Below are 19,857 nucleotides of genomic sequence, written 5' to 3' on the forward strand. Positions count from 1 at the left end.
TGCTTCATCGGCAGATAATTTTACTTTTAAGCAATTTTCTTCTCAGATTTTGTTTTTATATCAACTTTTGCAGTGGATTTCTGCCCGTTTACACAACGTTTCAAGTTAAAATGCAACTTTGTCTGTTTATACGGAAACGGCAGAAACTGACAATGATGTAGTTTTCATGTCGGGCCACTAGAGGGAGCAGTTTGTTTGTTTCTGTAATGAAACGGAAGAAAACGATCTCCACATTAACGACGGGAGAACAAAAGGCTTTTGTTGGACCGTTTACTACGGTGACTGTCAAAATAAAAGCCCCAGGAAAGTACGGACTGAGAGTCACGACACTCGAAACCTTGTGCCTCTACTGAGCATGTGCAGTAGCAGCACTACGACGACAACAGTTATCCCCGTTTCCACGGAGACGGATTTGGAGCGTTTGCTAACGTTCAACCTTGGGAGTTGGGAGTTTCAAAAAAGTCGCTATCGCTGCGAAGGTTTCCAGGTTTCGCCCGGGAGAGCGATGTCCTCCGGCGCCCCCCCCGGTGGCGTCCAGACGCCGCCTCACCTCTGACTCTGACTCCCGCGTCGTCTCCGTCCGACTCGCCGTCGGAATCGAACAGATCCTTGAACTCCTTCTTGTCCTCGGCCTTCTTCTCTGATCTTCTTGCGTTTGATCTCGGGCAGATCCAGGTCCTCCATCTTTAACAGGGAAAATCAAAAGGTCAGGCGACGGTTTGACGGTACGAGGGGGGAGGGAGGGGGAGGGGGACGGGGGTACTCACCCGTTCTTTGCCGGAGATCTCCAGCTGGATCTCCTTGTCCCTCAGCGTCCTCCACTGGGCGTAGTACCGGCCGAGCGGCGTCCCCTCCTGCTGCACCTGCTTCTCCCAGGACGCCTGGCGGGACGACAAAACTCCGCTGAGACGTGGGGAAAAAACATTTCCCGGGCTTTCAAGCCGCGACTTCCCGTCAGCCGGGGCGAGGCGAGGCGAGACGAGGCGGCGAGCGATTAAAAGGCGGCTGAGAGGAGAGAGAGCTCCTCCCGCCCCGAAAGAAAGAAAGAAAGAAAGAAAGAAAGAAAGAAAAGAAAGAAAGAAAAGAAAGGTCTTTGTGGACGTATTGATCCGGCAAAATCGCATTATCTGACCGACAAATCCAATAGAGCGCAGAGACCCGCGGCCCTCCCGCGCCCGCCGGCTTTACACGTTCGCCGCAATTTGCCGGGCGGCCATTAAGGACGGACGGGTGACGAGCGAGATGAGGGAATAAAACAGCTGCCGGGGGGGCGGGGGTGGGGGCGGGGGGGTGACGAGGCTCCGCGCTCGTTTACATGACATGTAAACGAGCGGAGGCGGAACGCGTCGTTTCAGAAAAGTTTAGAAAGTACGGCGAGTCGACTCCGACGGTTGCTATGGTAATGAAACCACACACACACACACGATTACATTGGATTGTTATTACGGTGACTGTCAAAATAAAAGCACCAAGTCCAGGAGCCTAAGGACTGCGAGTCATGACAATGGGAGGAAGCTTTGCTCTGATTGTTCAACTCAGAACAATTCACTATGAATGTGATGTTGCCCCCCCTCCCCCCCCCCCGTTTCCATGGAGACCAAGTCAAAGCAACTTTTGATAAAAGTTGAGTTTTTTGCCTGTTTTTATGGAGACGGGAGTCGATTCCCCCCTCTCCCCCAAAAAATAAAACAGGTGCGTTAGGCTGGTAAGGCTCCAGGCTCGATTCCCATCCCCACATGCTGAAGTGCCCTTGAGCAAGACACTAAACCCTCAACTGCTCCCGGCGGAGTGCCGGCGCCTTTGCATGGGCCTCAGTGATTGAATGTGCCGGGCGACGTAACGCTCTCAGAAGCTGCTCACGCGTTGAAAAGCACAATGCAAGTGAAGTCCGGCTACTATTTCGCCCGTTTCCACGGCGACGGCTTCAAAGAGGCTGCCTTGTGAGGGTTTAGAGGAGCGACGGCGACAAAATGCAGCAGAAAGCTTTTTTGCTTTCACGTGGAAACGTTGCTTAACGGGGGCCTCAGATTGGACGGCATAATGTGGGGGGGGGAGGGGGGAGGAGGGGAGGGTGGCGCGGGGGGGGGGCCGTGACCTTTCCAGAGCGGCGGCAGCAGCCGGGCCGTCGCCGCGCCGGCAGCACGGCGGAGACAGCTTCCACTGAGCCGTGGCGACAGGCGCTGGCACGGCGCCACACACACACACACACACCACACACACACACACACACACACACACACACACACACACACACACACACACACACACACACACACACACACACACACACACACACACACACACACACACACACACACACACACACACACACACACAGCCAACATGTGAGGACAGGTAGTGAAGACACTGAGTCACCACACATGAAACACACTCAGACGTGGTGATTAAGGTTGCTGGTTCAAAGGCCGGCGTCGGCACACGGGTCCCAGGGTTAGTGGGGGGAAAGAGGAGGGGGAGGGGGGGGGGTCGGCCGTTCGTGAGCCTCGCTGGATCGGAGCCCAAAACTAACTAACTAGCGACACTGAAAACGAGTCACTTCAAGCCACTTCGGGGTTTTTTTTTTTGTTTTTTTTTGGCTCCAAACGAAGATTTTAATTCTCCCGTCGTGACTCTTCTGCTCTCAGGTCCTCATGTGGAACCACATCCAGTTTGAGTTATCGGGAGGCTGGTAGTTATTTATGACGCTGCTGCAGGTTGGTGCTGCTGCAGGTTGAAGACGCTGCAGGTTGAAGCTGCAGGTTGGTGCCGCTGCAGGTTGAAGCTGCAGGTTGGTGCTGCTGCAGGTTTGAAGCTGCAGGTTGGTGCCGCTGCAGGTTGACGCCGCTGCAGGTTGACGCTGCAGGTTGGTGCCGCTGCAGGTTGAAGACGCTGCAGGTTGAAGCTGCAGGTTGTTGACGCTGCAGGTTGACGCTGCAGGTTGGTGCGCTGCAGGTTGAAGACGCTGCAGGTTGACGCTGCAGGTTGACGCCACTGCAGGTTGACGCCACTGCAGGTTGGCGCTGCAGGTTGATGCCGCTGCAGGTTGATGCTGCTGCAGGTTGATGCTGCTGCAGGTTGGTGCTGCAGGTTGATGACGCTGCAGGTTGGTGCTGCAGGTTGATGACGCTGTAGGTTGATGCTGCTGCAGGTTGGCGCTGCAGGTTGATGACGCTGTAGGTTGATGCTGCTGCAGGTTGGCGCTGCAGGTTGATGACGCTGCAGGTTGACGCTGCTGCAGGTTGGCGCCGCTGCAGGTTGATGCTGCTGCAGGTTGGCGCCGCTGCAGGTTGACGCCGCTGCAGGTTGACGCCGCAGGTTGACGACGCTGCAGGGTTGACGCTGCTGCAGGTTGACGCTGCTGCAGGTTGACGCTGCTGCAGGTTGATGCTGCTCTCCATACAAGGACGTTTCAATATTACATTTTGAAGACAGGATATTAAATAAATCCTTTATATCCTGCGTCTGATTGAGACTAAAGCTGAACCTCAGAGTTCTTCTGTCTGAACGTCGTCTTATTAAAAGTTCTGCTTCTTTTTACACGACAACATGAAAACGTTTTTATCTCTGCTGTGGCATCGGAAACGACGGACTGGGAGTCGTTGTTGTCCATCAACTGAGCGCGTGCAGAAGAAACTTTGTTACTGTGTTTTCCCGTTTCCACGGAGATGGAGGATTTTCAAAAAGTTGCACCCATCCCCCCTCTTCTTGACGTTTTCGGTGGCTCTGAGCGCCGTTGTCGTGGAAACGAACCTCTAAGACGCAATAAGAGCTTCCCGTCTTCACTTGGTGACGCTGCGGTGACGACGGCGTCCTGCCGGCCCGTATGTTAACTTATATCATCTTATATAAACTTATATCAACTGATATTAACTTATATCAACATATATCAACGTATATCAACTGATATTAACTTATATCAACATATATCAACATATATCAACATATATCAACGTATATCAACTGATATTAACTTATATCAACATATATCAACGTATATCAACGTATATTAACTTATATCAATGTATATCAACATATATCAACGTATATCAACTGATATTAACTTATATCAACATATATCAACGTATATCAACTGATATTAACTTATATCAACATATATCAACTTATATTAACTTATATCAACGTATATCAACATATATCAACATATATCAATGTATATTAACTTATATAAACTTATATCAACATATATTAACTTATATCAACGTATATCAACTTATATCAACATATATCAACGTATATTAACTTATATCAACGTATATCAACATATATCAACGTATATTAACTTACATCAACGTATATCAACATATATCAATGTATATTAACTTATATCAACGTATATCAACATATATCAATGTATATTAACTTATATCAACGTATATCAGCATATATCAACATATATCAACGTATATCAACATATATCAACGTATATTAACTTATATAAACGTATATCAACATATATCAACGTATATTAACTTACATCAACGTATATCAACATATATCAACGTATATTAACTTACATCAACGTATATCAACATATATCAATGTATATTAACTTATATCAACGTATATCAACATATATCAATGTATATTAACTTATATCAACGTATATCAGCATATATCAACATATATCAACGTATATCAACATATATCAATGTATATTAACTTATATAAACTTATATCAACATATATCACACATATCACATATATCACACCCAGCGAAACATATATTCTGCTTGTTTTTATTTTCTTTTGCTGCACTTTAAAATGAAGGCGATTTAATTGAAATATCTGCAAAAACAGAGACGAGGGGAAGTCGAGGTAGAAAAAAAAAAAAAAAAGAGAAACCCTTTGGGGGCAGTTTCTGTCACACACACACACACACACACCACACACACACGCACACACACACTCACCACAGCGGCGGCGTCCGCCACTCCAAAGGCGGCCTTCTGTCTGCGTCCTGTGATGTAGCTGCTGTTCTCCTGCACCTTCTCCAGCAGCTGGCGCACCGGCTTGGTGTAATTGCCCACTTGCATTCCTTCAGGAACGCTTTCAGCTGCAGGGAGGAAGAGGAGGAGGAGGAGGAGGAGGAGGAGGAGGAGGAGGAGGAGGAGGAGGAGGAGGAAGAAAAAAAAACCCCAGGATGATCCCGTCGTCTCGTATAATTCGAAAGAAGCTGATCTTAAATAATCTGATCATCTACGTCGCGAGAACAAACTCGTCTATAAAAAACAAACTAAAGTCACACATGAAGCTAAATGTCGTCGTTAAGACATTTTAATATTGTGATACGGCACAATTTTTGGGGGGTTTTGACCGTTTTAAACGCCGTTTTAAGGGATGTGATAGGATATAATATAGATACGAGTGTGACTCCAGGTTGATCAACATACATACAGAAATGTAGAATCAACGACAAGGTTAAATTCCTCCTCGGCCCCTCGACGTTAACTTGATTTCATCAGCGTCTCCATACGACTTAAATCAGATTACAATGCGGCTCAGAGGCCGACTACCTGGATGATGGTGGGCAGGGCGAGTTCGGGGAAGCCGATGGAGGCGGCCTGAGTGTGGAAATACTCCAGGATCAGGTCGTAGAGCTGGTCCATCAAGCCGTCCTGCAGGAGGAGGAGGAGGAGGAGGAGAGGTCAGACAGGAGGAAATCCACGAAGAGGATCAGACGGAATTCACCGGAATGTTAAATAAATAAATGTCTACAGTCGATGAGTCCGACTGCGTCTCGGATCTCAGGTTTAACGTCGTTATGGAAACGTATTGTAGTGAAATAATATCTCAACATCGCAAATACGCCTGAAGAATAAAAAAAAAATTAAAAAAAAGTGAATTTTCTTTTTTCTAAAAATACTAAGAAGTAAAAATAATTCAAATAGATCCGTCATATTACTGAAAAAGTAACTCAGAAGTACTGTAGAAGTCTCTGGAGGTTTTTCTTTAATTATTGAGACGATATAAAGAAGCTTTGGGTTTTTATTATTAAGAGACGTGTGCGAACCTGTCAGTGGTGAATAAAGAGTTAAAAACACCATCAAAACTGCATTTTGTCTTTTAGTTCACGGGTCTGAGGCTCATTGAGTCCCGACCTGAGCGTCAGACGTTTGTACGACGAGGCTTCAAGTTAAAACGTTTCAGACGAGTTTCGCGTTTGTGAGTCACTGAAGATGAAACTTTTTCTGCAACGCCGTTCCTGCGACTCATCCTGTCCTCCGTCACCTACCAACCAACGGTTCTTCTGCACACAGAACCACAAACGTTCCTCCGCGGTGTCGGGACTCGGTGCTTTTATTTTGACAGCTAGCAGAACGTCAGTTTACTCCCATTGTTACTGTTAATAATGTGTTTTTCTCTGCTGTGTGTGTGTATGAGTGTGTGGTTTCATTACAGAAACAACAGCGCCCACTAGTGGCCCAACATGAACTGTGGCGTCGCCCAGGGCAACCGGGGCTCCGCCCACCCGCCAGGACTCACCTTGTAGGCCTTCTCCACCAGGTTGACCTTGTTGAGCTTCAGGATGACGGCGAAGTTTATGGGTTTCTTGCTCATTCGGCCCGGCTTCTTGTTGAAGTCCACTTGTTGGAAAATCTACGGGAGAAAAACAAACGTTAGAACTTCCGACTTCCCGGGGGAAAAGGAGAACAGTGTTTTTCAACCGCTGGTGTTTCAAATGATCCAATTTCCCATTTTCTTCTAAAAAAAAAAAAAACATTTGCTCTCACAGCGGACAGTGTGTTGCAGAGTAGTCATGTATAAATACTCTTCACCACTAGAGGGCAGCACAGAACTTTGCAGGTGAAATGTAAAGTGACAGACGTCAGTGTGGTTCATCTCCACCTCCTGCTACCATCTTGTATCAAAGTACTGTGTCAGTGACAGTGATGGAGAAGTTTTTGAAAAGGAAGAATGTGAACCAGGATCTCAGCTCTTCATCCATCAGGTCCAGGTTTCACACTGACGAGGCACTATTAAAAAAAGTCCTTTGTTTCTGGATTTACTGGATTCCTGTTGATAAAACTTTGATGAGAAAGACTTTATATTGTTAATAGAGGCTACAGAGTTTAACATTTTCAGGTGGTGGTGGTGTGCCTCCAGATTTTTCCAAACAAAAAAGTGTGTCTTGGCTCAAAAAAGGTTGAAAAACACTGGTTTAGAAGACAGAAGAAAAAAACAAACAAGCTTAAATTTCTTGGAACTTTTGCTGATCTGCTTCATTTAATTATTAAAGAGACTCTAGGAGGCGACGAGTCTCGTCCACACGCAGGTTTGAGTTTTTAACACGCAGTTTAACCAGTTAAATAAAAAATTTATCAATTCAGATCCTTTAAAAACTCGTGACCAGTGGCGTCAGACACGTTGTAGTTCAGGAACCACGTACAGCCCACATGGAAAGAACCTATATGAGGATATATGAAACCTATATGCTGCATACATGCACATAAATGCTGTATGCTGCACATATATGTGCACAAAATATAGGAAAACGGCCAATTTTATATATGTCACATATATTCAAAACCTATATTAAAGCATATATGTTTATATAGGTTCTTTCCATGTGGGAGGTCAACTTCACCTCCAGCTTGTGGCAAGAATAAAGCCACAATTAACCATTTTTTAATGAAAATACAGTGAAACTTCTCCCCCAGCTGTTGCATTCTGGGTATTAATTTTTTTTACAAACTCAGTTTTCTCATGTTGAGGCCCGGGCCTCACGTTTCAACACCCTAATTTCGGCGACGACACGAAGTTTCCGTCTGAACAAGTCGTAACGTTTGAGCGTGAACGACCCCCGAACCGACGACTCGCCGCTTTATGAAACCAACTCCCCCGCCCCCCCCCCCCCCCCCACCCCCACCCCCCACCACGACGGCAAACGTGGAAACCATCGAGCCGTAATTAACCATGAACCTCCGGCGTCGACGTTCCTCCCGGCGACGGGCCGGGCTCGCCGTGAGACGGCGCACCGTTGGCGAGATGACACATTCCTACGTGGGTCTGCGGGAGCGGAGCGGCCGAGAGCCAACGTGTGGGATCTTTGTCTACGAGCTGCAGCCTCACATCTGCCCACAGCGCAAGTGAATTTCTGACTTGTATTTGTGTATCGAGCTATTTCTGACTCCCCGTATCTCCGTGTGTGTGTGTGTGTGTGTGTGTGTGTGGTCGTTAATGCTGTGTGTGTGTGTGTGTGTATGTGTGTGTGTGTGTGTGTGCAGCAGAGCAACGCTCCTGGCCGGTGCTGTCTGTACAAACATAGGATGTGGTGGCGGTCTGCGGGGGAGCCAGAGGGAAGTGGGAAGGCAATGGGCCAACCCTGGTGCTCGCTACTCACACACACGCACGCACGCACGCACGCACGCACGCACGCACGCACACACACACACACACACACACACACACACACACACACACACACACACACACACACACACACACACACACACACACACACACACACACACACACGTACACACCACGCACGCACACACGCACGCACACAGCTACTGAAGCAGGAAGCTCCAAATCATGCACCCCCCTCAGAGATATGAGAAAACAACACACACACACACACACACACACACACACACACACACCACACACACACACACACACACACACACACACACACACACACACACACACACACACCACACACACACACACACACACACACACACACACACACACAGGAGGAAGGGGCTGTTTCTGCCGCTCTAATTAAAACAGTAGCAGCGTACCTCAGCTTGCCTTTAACGAGGGGAACAGTAAAGGAGGGGAAAAAGAAAAAAAAAAAAAAAACACACAGGAAGTATTGTGCGTCACAAATAAACACAGCTTGCTGTTGGGCTTTTGTTGGCGGCGGCGGGGGGGGGGGGGGGGGGGGCGGGTGTGGGGGGGGGGGAGAGAGGGGAGTGGGGGGGCAGAGAGAGGATGTGGGTCTGCACAGCGTGTTAGGACCAGAGTGTAAACCACAGCCGAGCCTTCGTCGGATTGGTGAAACTGACAAAGGCCCACACACACACATGATTAACACCTGATTTGGGGGGGGTGGAGGTGGAGGTGGAGGGGGGTGGGGGAGGTGGAGGGTGTCAGTTGGTGACCTGCGATCGCTCTGATAACGACAAGGTGTCTCTGCTCTTCCTGAACTCCTTCAGTTTGCGGCCGTTGAGGCCGAGACGCGACTCGTGTGCGTCGCTTTTCTTTTCTTTTCTTTTTTTTGTTTGGTCCCCCCCCCCCCCCCCCACCTCCCCCCACCCCACCACACACCCCCCCCCACAGCAAACCGCCGACGGAACATTTCACCACAGCTCCATTTTCTCAGTTTCCACCCGACACAAAGTCGGCCAACGGACTCGCCGCTCGCCACGCCGGGCCGTTGATCGCCCGGCGGCGGGGGGGGCGGCGGCGGCGGCGTCTCTCACCTCCAGGAGGAACGGCAGGACCGGCACGAAGGTGGCGGTGCTGCCGGACAGCAGCGTGAGCGCTCTGCAGCAGTGCATCCTCAGAGGGTAGAACCTGGCCGTGGGCACCAGCCTGCAACACAACGGAGCGTCAATACCTCCACCTGCTGGCCGGGAGCGGCACTGCAGCCACAAATAACCCACCCGACGACACAGGAAGGGACGTTTAAATCTCAAAAATCAGGCTTTAAAGAGTTTTTACTGTTCCGAGTACAAAAAAAAAACGACAACAGAAATCCTGATTTTATTTCACGGCGTTGGGAGTTTTTAAACCACCCTCCGCCCCCGTCTTCCTCCACCTGCACATCGTTGGCGCCGCTGCAGCCGTCCTCGCATAATATTGTCTTATTTATCACCTTGTTTCTGTCATTCAAACACTGTTGGTGCAACTGGAGGCCCATTGTTCTGTTTGTGGGTGTTTCGTTTCAACACGGACGGAGCGACGAGGTCCCACCGGATTTGAAAAGACGTTTTATAATAATAATAATACCACAGATGTCGGGAGGAGGAAGACGGTCCTGTTGGGGCTGGATGAGGACGTCTGTGACCTCACCTGATGGTGCCGAGGATGACCTGGCAGAGCGGGTAGATGAGAGGCTGCAGGACGTCGCTGGGATGGAGGGTGCTCAGGGCTCGACACCACAGGGACAGACAGTGGACGAACTGCCAGTTATACACCGACTGGGACGTCTCCTGCAGGACAAAGACGTCAAAGACGTTCAACGTCAACTAATCTATGGAGGCGACGCGCGGCACGAGGCCCGCGGGTCAGAACCAGCCTGCAAGAGGCCAAAACCACCAAGGAAATTGTAAAAAACAACAGAAAAACAGACATTTTTGGACATTTCACAGTATTCGGCACCAGAAAAAAAAAATCGGTTGAATCAATTTAGTAGCTAAAAGCATTTTGTATTTTGCAAATTTGAGTTTCTCAGCTTTTGTCCATTCCGTCCTCGTGTCCCTCGCGGGTTTCCATAGTTGCAGGTTTGCTTAAACCTGGAATTAAAGTTGAATTTACTGACTGACGGAGCCTCGTTTACTTTTTATTCTGGGATCGTTTATATGCATTTTAACTCCCGACGACTATGAAGTTTGGACATTTGACAATAAATATCTAACGTCTGGAGGCATTTTTAAGTGGATTGTGAAAGAAATTCATTAAAATTTGGCTTTATGTTGAGATTATCATATTTCTGTAGTAATTCTTTCGTTTTTTTGTGAAAATATAAACATTTCCATCAAGTATAAAAAAGAAAAAACTCTTTCCAGACTAAATCCCGTGGCCCCACGACGCTTCCACACTCCTGTAGTTCAGTGTTTTTCAACCACTGGTGTTTCCTCCAGATCTCGTCAGGTGAGCCGTGGGAAATTATCCAATTTCACATAAAAAAAATAAAAATAAACATTCACTCTCACAGTGTGTTGCAGAGTAATCATGTATAAATACTCTTCACCACTAGAGGGCAGCACAGAACTTTGCCGGTGAAATGTAAAGTGACAGACGTCAGTGTGGTTCATCTCCACCTCCTGCTACCATCTTGTATCAAAGTACTGTCAGTGACAGCGATGGAGAAGTTTTTGAAAACCAGGATCTCAGCTCTTCATCCATCAGGTCCAGGTTTCACACTGAGGGAGGCACTATTAAAAAAAGTCCTTTGTTTCTGGATTTACTGGATTCCTGTTGATAAAACTTTGATGAGAACGACTTTATATTGTTAATAGAGGCTACAGAGTTTAACATTTTAACATTTTCGGGTGGTGGTGGTGTGACTCCAGAGTTTTCCAAACAAAAAAGTGTCTCTTAGCTCAAAAAAGGTTGAAAAACACTGGTTTAGAAGACAGAAGAAAAAAACAAACAAGCTTAAATTTCTTGGGACTTTTGCTGATCTGCTTCATTTAATTATTAAAGAGACTCTAGGAGGCGACGAGTCTCGTCCACACGCAGGTTTGGACGCGTTTTTAACACGCAGCTTAACCAGTTAAATTAAAAATTAATCAATTCAGATCCTTTAAAAACTCGTGACCAGTGGCGTCAGACACGTTGTAGTTCAGGAACCACGTACAGCTCAACTTCACCTCCAGCTTGTGGCAAGAATAAAGCCACAATTAACCATTTTTAAAATGAAAATACAGTGAAACTTCTCCTCCAGCTGCTGCATTCTGGATATTATTTTTTTTTTTTTTACAAACTCACTTTAAACTTTAAAAAAAGAACTTGGGAAATACTTTTTTTTCTGTATTTACGATAAAACTTCGATGAGAATGACTTTATATTGTTAATAGAGGCTACAAAGTTTATTATTTGAACTTTTTCGGGTGTTTGTGTGCCTCCAGATGTTTCCCCAAGACAAGTTGGGGGACTCGGGAACAATATTCCGAACAATTAAACGACACACGGACCTTCTTCTTCATGGTCATGGCGTTCCTGAGGTGGATGGCGAGCTGGCGGATGTAGATGAAGGCGTGCTGGTAGGTGGCCTGCGTGTCCAGGGCGTACATCTCCGTCAGCGTGCGCTGCATGAAGGTGATCATGGGAAGCACGTTGGGGGACGTGAACTTGCAGTTCTGCACGTAGGAGATGTACATTTGCTGCGAAGCGGAAGGAGAAGCCGACGTTAGAGGAGGGGGACGGATGTTTGCTTCATCGCCGCCGCCGCCGTTGTCTCCATGTGTGACGTCATCACCTTGAGGATGGCGTTCAGGTAACTATCTGGCTTCTGCCGGCAGATTTTATTGAGGGCGAGGAACGCCAGCACACGACTCGTCTCCTCTCCAGAACTCCACTGCTTCACCAGTTGCTGGAAGACAAAGAAGAGACGGATTCAAACACCGGAGGGGGAGGGAGGAGAAGGAGGGGGGAGGGGCAGTCTGTTTACCTTGACCAGGTGGCGACCTTGCTTGGGCAGACAGAGGTAATACGGCACCAGCTGGTTGGCGTGCTGCAGGACGGCGCTGATCACCGTCGCCTCCGTCAGACAGGACAGGAGCTGCAGGAGGGGAAACTCGTTGGATCAGCGGCAAAAGCAAAGACTTTAAAAGAACTCGTAGCGTCTTGTTAAACCGTAGTCATGTCTAGATACGTTCACGCCGATACCCTGAAAATATAAGGTACACAAAATGGGAACAGCTGTTTATTATCCCCCGCCGTGGCCGATAGGCCCCGAAGGGGGATCTTGAAACAGTCTCCGTACGTCCGTCCGTTCGAACGTTTCTACCTATATCTCGGCAACCCCTGGGCCCACAGTGACCAAACTTCACATGTGGATACATCTCAGAGGGGGAAGGGATACTATGTTGACCTTGACCTAATTTGCATATTAAGTAGGTCACAGGGTCACGAAGTGCTTAAAAACACATGTTGGGCTATGGAGGCCTAGGTTTTTGAGCTAGGGCTCTGAAATTTTATACACACGTGATACACACTCCAGGGATAACCTCCAGTACACCAAGTGACCTGACCTTGACCTTGAAGATTGGTAGGGTCTGAAGTTTGCTCGTCATGGTTGCACAATACGTGTATTTTCATATAAACATTTCTCCTCATTTCTCAGCAGTTCCTGGGCCCACAGTCACCAAACTTCACACATGGACACTCCACCTGGGGAGAAGGGGCACCATGGTGACCATGACCTCATTTGCATATCAGGTCACAGGGTCACTAAGTGCATAAAAACACCTTTTGGGCTCTGGAGACGTATTTTGACATAGCTTATGAAGAAGACCTTTCAGATTCTACATAATTATCTACTAGGACCCATGGAACACCCTCTAGTGTACCAAGTGTGCTGCCTTAGAGCTGGCTTTGTGAGAAAATATAAAGCCCTCCGGCGGGGGATTAGCCCAGCAACGGCCTTCTTGTTAATATGGGTTCTGTTGCAAGCAAAGAGACAAATTGCACTAAAGTGGAAAGAGACAAAGGATGTTGGATAAAGCAAATGTTGGTCCAGTGTTTCAATCCGTGTCGAAAGTGCAGATATAAAACTACAAGCTCATTTTTAAATGACGTTGATAGCCCAAATAAGATATGAGATGTGAGGAAAAATATGTGACCTTTTGTAAATAGTTTTACAAAAACGCCTGAGGCAGTGCTTCTATTTCACTGTAAATATCTGTATATAACTGTTTTTTTCAGTCCTGTTTTGATAAATTTTTGTTAATTATAGTTTAGATTTACTTTACAAGTAAACAAAATGATTCGTTAACCGCGTCTGGGACTTTTATAGTCAATAAATCTACGTTTTTACCACCCGAATTTGTAATTTTATGTTGTTTTTAGATCCACTGTTTTAATACAGTATGCCAAAGTGATGAAAATACTTCAGAAATGCATTTATGAGGTTGTCCTGAACAAAATGACACCAAAAAAAGGCGCAAGGTTTAAGGATTTTATATCTGAGATATAAAGGAAAAATCAATTGTAGTGAAGAAAACGGCACAAAATGCTTCGGGCCCCAGAGGGTTAAACCGAAGACATTTCTAAATACGTTCACGCCTAAACACTAAAAATATAACATACACAAAATGGGAAGTTGTTTATTAATATGGGTTTTGTTGCAAGCAAAGAGACGAATTGCACTAAAGTGGAAAGAGACAAAGGAAACCGACTACTGGACGTTGGATAAAGCAAACGTTGCTTTACCAGGGGAATGAATCACATATATACTTAAAAATCTACTTTAAAATTGACCAATGACAGCCTCTCGCTGAGTGGTTATTTGATGCGATTGTTTATTTATTTATTTTCCTTTTTCTGGGTTTTTTTTGTATTTGAGAGGGTGTATGTGTTCATACTCTGTTAAAATGTACAAATAAATAAAAAACATTGTTGGGGGGGGGAAAAAAATACGTTCACGCCAACAAACAAACATTTGGCCCCGAACTGCATTCACTTAGTTTTCTACAGAAAAGCTCCAATAAAAGAAGAGTGTGACGGGGAAAACGGGAGGACGACACACCCGATGGCCCCGCTCGTTTTCGTACGTTGCTGTAGAAGCTTTCGGTTACCATGGCAACGGTCGGGACTGAGGTAACGGTGATATTTCACATCTGGATGAACTCTTTGTTTCTAAATGGAGGGGGGCGGATTTTTTTACGTCACATTTTGTGACGTTTGTGGCTTCAGGCTTCTCGCTACACTGCCCCCTACAGGTGTGGCGGCTCATAGCAGCTCCGCACCAGGCGGGTCCGTCTCCATGGAGATCTTTGTGTCAACGTAGAGCCGGGAAATACCCATCGCTTGTAAAAAAAAAAAAAAAAACAAAAAAAAAAACAAAACCCAGGAACGTGAAAACGAAATAATGTTTCCATGTTGGGCCACTAGTTGGTGTTGTAATGAAGCCACACACACACACACACACACACACACACACACACACACACACACACACACACACACACACACACACACACACACACACACACACACACACACACACACACACACACACACACACACACACACACACACACACACACCACAAACAGTTGGAGAACACAGGACTTTCCAGTGGACAGTAGACCAAGTTGGATTATTACGGTGACTGTCAAAATAAAAGCACCAAGTACCCGGGGGAACCTGGGGCAGGGAACCACGACGCTCCGGAGGCTATTGTTTTTGTTCTCTACTGAGCATGTGCAGAGACGCAGCGTTTTTTCCAGAAACATCCACTTCTAATTTAGTTTCAAATTTAGCATTTTTAGTTTCAAATTTAGCATTTTGTTTCAAATTTTGCATTTTTCAAATTAGCATTTTTAGTTTCAAATTTAGCATTTTTAGTTTCAAATTTGGCATTTTTAGTTTCAAATTTAGCATTTTTAGTTTCAAATTTAACATTTTTAGTTTCAAATTTAGCATTTTTAGTTTCAAATTTGGCAGTTTTAGTTTCAAATTTTGCATTTTTAGTTTCAAATTTTGCATTTTTAGTTTCAAATTTAGCATTTTTAGTTTCAAATTTAACATTTTTAGTTTCAAATTTGGCATTTTTAGTTTCAAATTTTGCATTTTCAGTGGCGCCGAGCACCGTTGTCATGGAAACCGGCCAGCCAACACTCTACGGACAGTTTCCGGGGACCCGAGAAAACGCAGGAATCTGGAACGAGGTGGAACCTGAACGACTCCGCTGAGGTACATCTTGATGTCGAGCTGATTCTTCTGCCACCGGGGACTGGAGGACGGCAGGACGAGCCTGAGGAGGAGGAGGAGGAGGAGAAGAAGATGAACCTCGGTGCAACAGGCAGGAGACGAGCTCCGGAGTCTGATCTGGACTGGATCTCACTTCTTCTGGTCTCGCTCCGGCTTCAGGGCCAGGATCCGCTGCAGCGCCACGTAGACGTCTTTGATGCAGAACAGGACTAAAGCGTTGAACACTGCGGGGCGACGGGACAGAAGGGAGAGTTGATTCACACAGTCTGAAGCCAAAACCACCGGCGTTCATAACAGATTTATGAAAATTCACTGCAAACGCAACAGGAATGAAAAGTCCGATTCCTCCACTTTGATTAAACTGAATTAAACCGCCTGGACAAATATATCGAATTAAACAAAAAAAGTTGATTTATTCATTTGATGCTGTCGACAAGTCAAACAATGAAGACTGATTGACAACATGAAATAAAATCAATCCCGCATTTGATTTATTCTGAGTTTAGACTGAAAACAAACTCGAAGGTTTATTTTCTTTGGGGGAGGAAACAAGCAAGTTTGCTTGTACAACAAACGGGGAGCTTTTCTTCTGATTTCACGACTTTAACCAATAAAACTCGGAGCCTCTCCAGACTTATTTTCCATCTTATTATCAAACATTTGTTCTAAACTGGAGCCGACGTGAACCCTCGGACATCCTTCTGTCCATTTCAGGGAATTCTTCCTCTTATTCTGGTGGTTTGAGTACAAAGAACACGTCTTTACTCTTAATTGAACATATTTTGTAATTCAGATATTAATTAATTGTGCCTGCCTCTTTAAGAGGCATCGCACAATTATTACTATCCCAGGAACGCGCCGCTTTTTCGGCGAATAACTATACCGGCACCGTATGGAGTAAACACACCAATGATATATCAAAACGTGCGGAATTACCGGGAATGGCGTGCTTCTTTACGGATAATGGATATCGCAAACGGTTTCCGAACAAAACGTAAAAAACTGCGAAAATTTCTCCTATCTGCTTTGAATGGGATCCGAGAAAAACACGGAAAAAAAAAAAAAAATCCCATTTTTTTCCACGCCACATCACGTCGCCAAATTTTCAGCTACAGACTCAATTTAGTCTTAAAAAGTTGCCGCACTTGTCCTCTATTCAGATATATCGGATTTTTCCCAAGGGGGGGGGGGGGGGGGGGGGTCGCTCGGCAGCAGGCACAATAAAATTTCCAGAGGGAATTTTCTAGTTTCCTCTAACATTGGATGTGGTTCATTATGAATATTTTGTATTTTAATCACGTGACATGAGCATTATGACCTCCTGACCCCCCCCCCCCCCCCCCCCCCTCCCCCCAGGCTGCAGACTGAACCCACCAGAGCTGTCGGCCACTTTGTACCGGCACGGCCCCGCCCCTTCGCCCTTCGTGGTGGCGACGGCGGCTTTGAAGGCCTGGGTGACGTCTCTGAACAGACGTGGCGACGGCTCCTTCTTCAGGGCGGCTCGCCACTCTTCCACCATCTTGTCCGTGACTTTGACGGCCTCGTCCTTGGCTTTCTTGGACGCTTTCCGCCCGCCTTCGCCCTCGCCCTCATCCTCGGAGCCGGCCTCCTGCGGGCGAGACGGAAATCACGCCGGGAAGTTTCCCCCCCCCCCCCCCAGCAGCGCCGCGGCGGTTCGACGCGGCGTCACGGGGCGACTCACCTCCAGCGCCGACGGCAGCGTGTGGTACTTTCTCTCCTCCTCGTCTTCGGAGCTGTCGGTGTCGTCAAAGTTGAGGAGCGTCTGGTCGTTCTCCTGAAGGAACTTGTAAAACTCCGGGTCTTTGCTCTTCAAGTTGGACAGCTGCTCCTTGTGTTTGGATGCTTTACCTTTCTTTTTAGCATCGCTGATGGAAAAAAAACCCCAAAAAGAAACAGTTGTCAATCTTGTAATTATTATTATTATTCGATGATCTATGAAAGCAGACTCACATTTTAGCGGCGGAAGACTTCAAGTCCTTCTTCTTCTTTGGTCCACTCTTTTTGGGAGCCTCTTCCTCGGATCCACTTTCCCCGGCTGAGTCGGCAGCCGTCAGCAGGAACTCGTCCAAGCTGAGCTCCTCTAATTTTCTGCAGGAAAACGAACGAAACGATGAAACGTAAACAGATGAAACAAGGATTAAAGTGACCCAGTAATTCTAACGATACTCTGTGACAACAGTGCAACCAACCATAATCTTACTTGACCAACTATTGGACTTTAGTGAACTATTGAATCATTTGAACATTTATTGGAAGGACACTTCTAATTCTACAACTCCAATTCTGCTGTACAGACAAGAAACAGTGGAATCAAAGTTGCCCGACAACAGTTGGACAATATATCACCCAAAACAGAATAAATAAGAAAACAGTCAATAGTGACAAGAAATACATTTAAATTCTAGTTGCACAGTTTAAGTCAAATATTTAAATGACCAATATGTAACTCAGAACTGATTTGTGCAATAATATAATATAATATACCACTGTAATAGCCATATAATACAATATCCCTTTAAGTGAAGCTTTTTTTATGAGACCCAATGCTGATATCAAAGGTATTAATACCGTGACAAGTTAAAATATTGATAAAATCAGAAGATGTTGTTTTGGCTTGGGGTAAAAATCAAAGTGCCTCAAAACTACACTTAAGTAAAGTAGCTGTATTATTATGACCCAGTAAATAACTGAACTTCAAATGAGTTCTCATTCAGCTGTTCCGAATAATTAAAATGTTAAAACAAGTAAAACAGAATTCAGACTTCACATGTTTAACATGCTAGCAGGGTTGCTCCATGCTAGCAGCATGGGCGGCTATAAAAACGACCGTACAACGCTTAAAACGCCCTTTAACGCCCCGTTTAGACAGCGACCAGCTTCGGGGACTTTGCGGCTTTCAAAGCGATGCCAAACTGATCTCGAACAGACGCGTGGTATTTTTATTCTTAAAGAAATGGTCCGCGTTACCTCTTCTGCTTCGCTGCCATGCTGGATGTAGAAACTACCCACAATCCCCCGGTGTGACACGGGGCTGTTGGTTTGATGGTTCACAGGCAATCGAATACTTGTATTTCTTAATGTTTCACTTAAAGATGAGCCGTTGTTTCAGTATTTCTTTGTCACCGTGTCTGTTGAATACAGGGGAACTCGGGATTAGCACACATCGATGACACATAAATTACCTAAGGCTGGAAAATAATCGGTAAGGCGTGCACGCGAAACAAGAAAACATGTCCCCGTGTGAAGAAGCAGCAGCAGTGTTTTGATGCTACACGTGAGCTTTTAATTAGATGCTTAAAGGACGAAGAGAGAAACGATTGTCATTTTCATAGTTGGTCTTTTTCGCTACGCCGCCACAAAGCTGGGGAAGCTGACTACGGCGAGGAGTCGCCGCTGTCACAGCGACACCGACGACGGCTGGCGGTGAGTCTTAAATCGACCGCCTCCGAGGTTCGGCCGCTTTTAGCTTAGCCGGCTAATTCCCCACAAAGTGAACAATCCGTGACGCGTGCCGTCGAAACGTCAACGGCATTTCGTCTACTAACAGTAACTCAAAACATGTTCGTGGTGTGCACTTTATTCACGTTCCGGCTTCGTGGATGTTCGTTAATGCTTCGGAGTGAGTCGGAATCGGAATTGGAACCAATCACAGCGCTTTAAACGGGAAGCCCCGCCTTCCGGGGGTGGTGCGGATCGTTTTATCGAGTGCACTTCCTGACTCTGACCGGTGTTACGGATTCGCTGGTTCCCCCTTTTAACTGATGACCGACTTCCCGTACCGTCCTTTGTCACAGCCGGTGTTTATAAACCTGTCAGAAATCCCGAGTTGTCCTGGCGGATTCTGTTCACGTTCACGATTCAAAGTGTCCCATCATACAACGAGTCTTCTTTTAACACCAGCTGTTATGAGCGGCAACGACAGACGCTGGAGGAAGTCGGCGACCAGTTAACAGCGAAACCAGTTGATCCAAAACACCAGACAAAAGGAGGCTTTTAAGGTGGTATGCGTACACATCGGATATTAAATCAATAAAATCCTATTTACGTGTGATATTCTTATCAAAATACGCACTGTTGTTTTCTATAATATCAGATACTATAATATCAGAATCGCATATAAACAAAGTAATCGCGGTTGTTGTATTAAAACGTCACCAGATGTGGCTCCACCTTAACAACCCGATGTCAAGCTCTCATGCAGGG

General features: G+C 46.2%; 1 protein-coding gene across 1 annotated transcript in view; it reads right to left on the bottom strand.

Moving 5' to 3' along the window:
- The window catches only part of noc2l (NOC2-like nucleolar associated transcriptional repressor), a gene marked incomplete at its 3' end in the record, with an annotated part of 22,950 nt that extends 4,233 nt beyond the window's left edge, over nt 1–18,717 (bottom strand). The window contains 18 exon segments of the mRNA XM_080496983.1: nt 558–641; nt 643–684; nt 768–881; nt 4,932–5,047; nt 5,050–5,074; nt 5,535–5,636; nt 6,505–6,618; nt 9,453–9,564; nt 10,045–10,184; nt 11,892–12,080; nt 12,176–12,289; nt 12,368–12,478; nt 15,598–15,676; nt 15,767–15,857; nt 17,008–17,242; nt 17,336–17,519; nt 17,605–17,742; nt 18,622–18,717. Coding sequence (XP_080353109.1) covers nt 558–641; nt 643–684; nt 768–881; nt 4,932–5,047; nt 5,050–5,074; nt 5,535–5,636; nt 6,505–6,618; nt 9,453–9,564; nt 10,045–10,184; nt 11,892–12,080; nt 12,176–12,289; nt 12,368–12,478; nt 15,598–15,676; nt 15,767–15,857; nt 17,008–17,242; nt 17,336–17,519; nt 17,605–17,742; nt 18,622–18,641 — 2,010 coding nt within the window. The 5' untranslated portion in view covers nt 18,642–18,717.
- Nucleotides 18,718–19,857: the final 1,140 nt, after the last annotated feature.

The sequence above is a fragment of the Blennius ocellaris genome, assembly GCF_963422515.1.
Source record: "Blennius ocellaris genome assembly, chromosome: 5".
Classification (NCBI taxonomy): Eukaryota; Metazoa; Chordata; class Actinopteri; order Blenniiformes; family Blenniidae; genus Blennius; species Blennius ocellaris.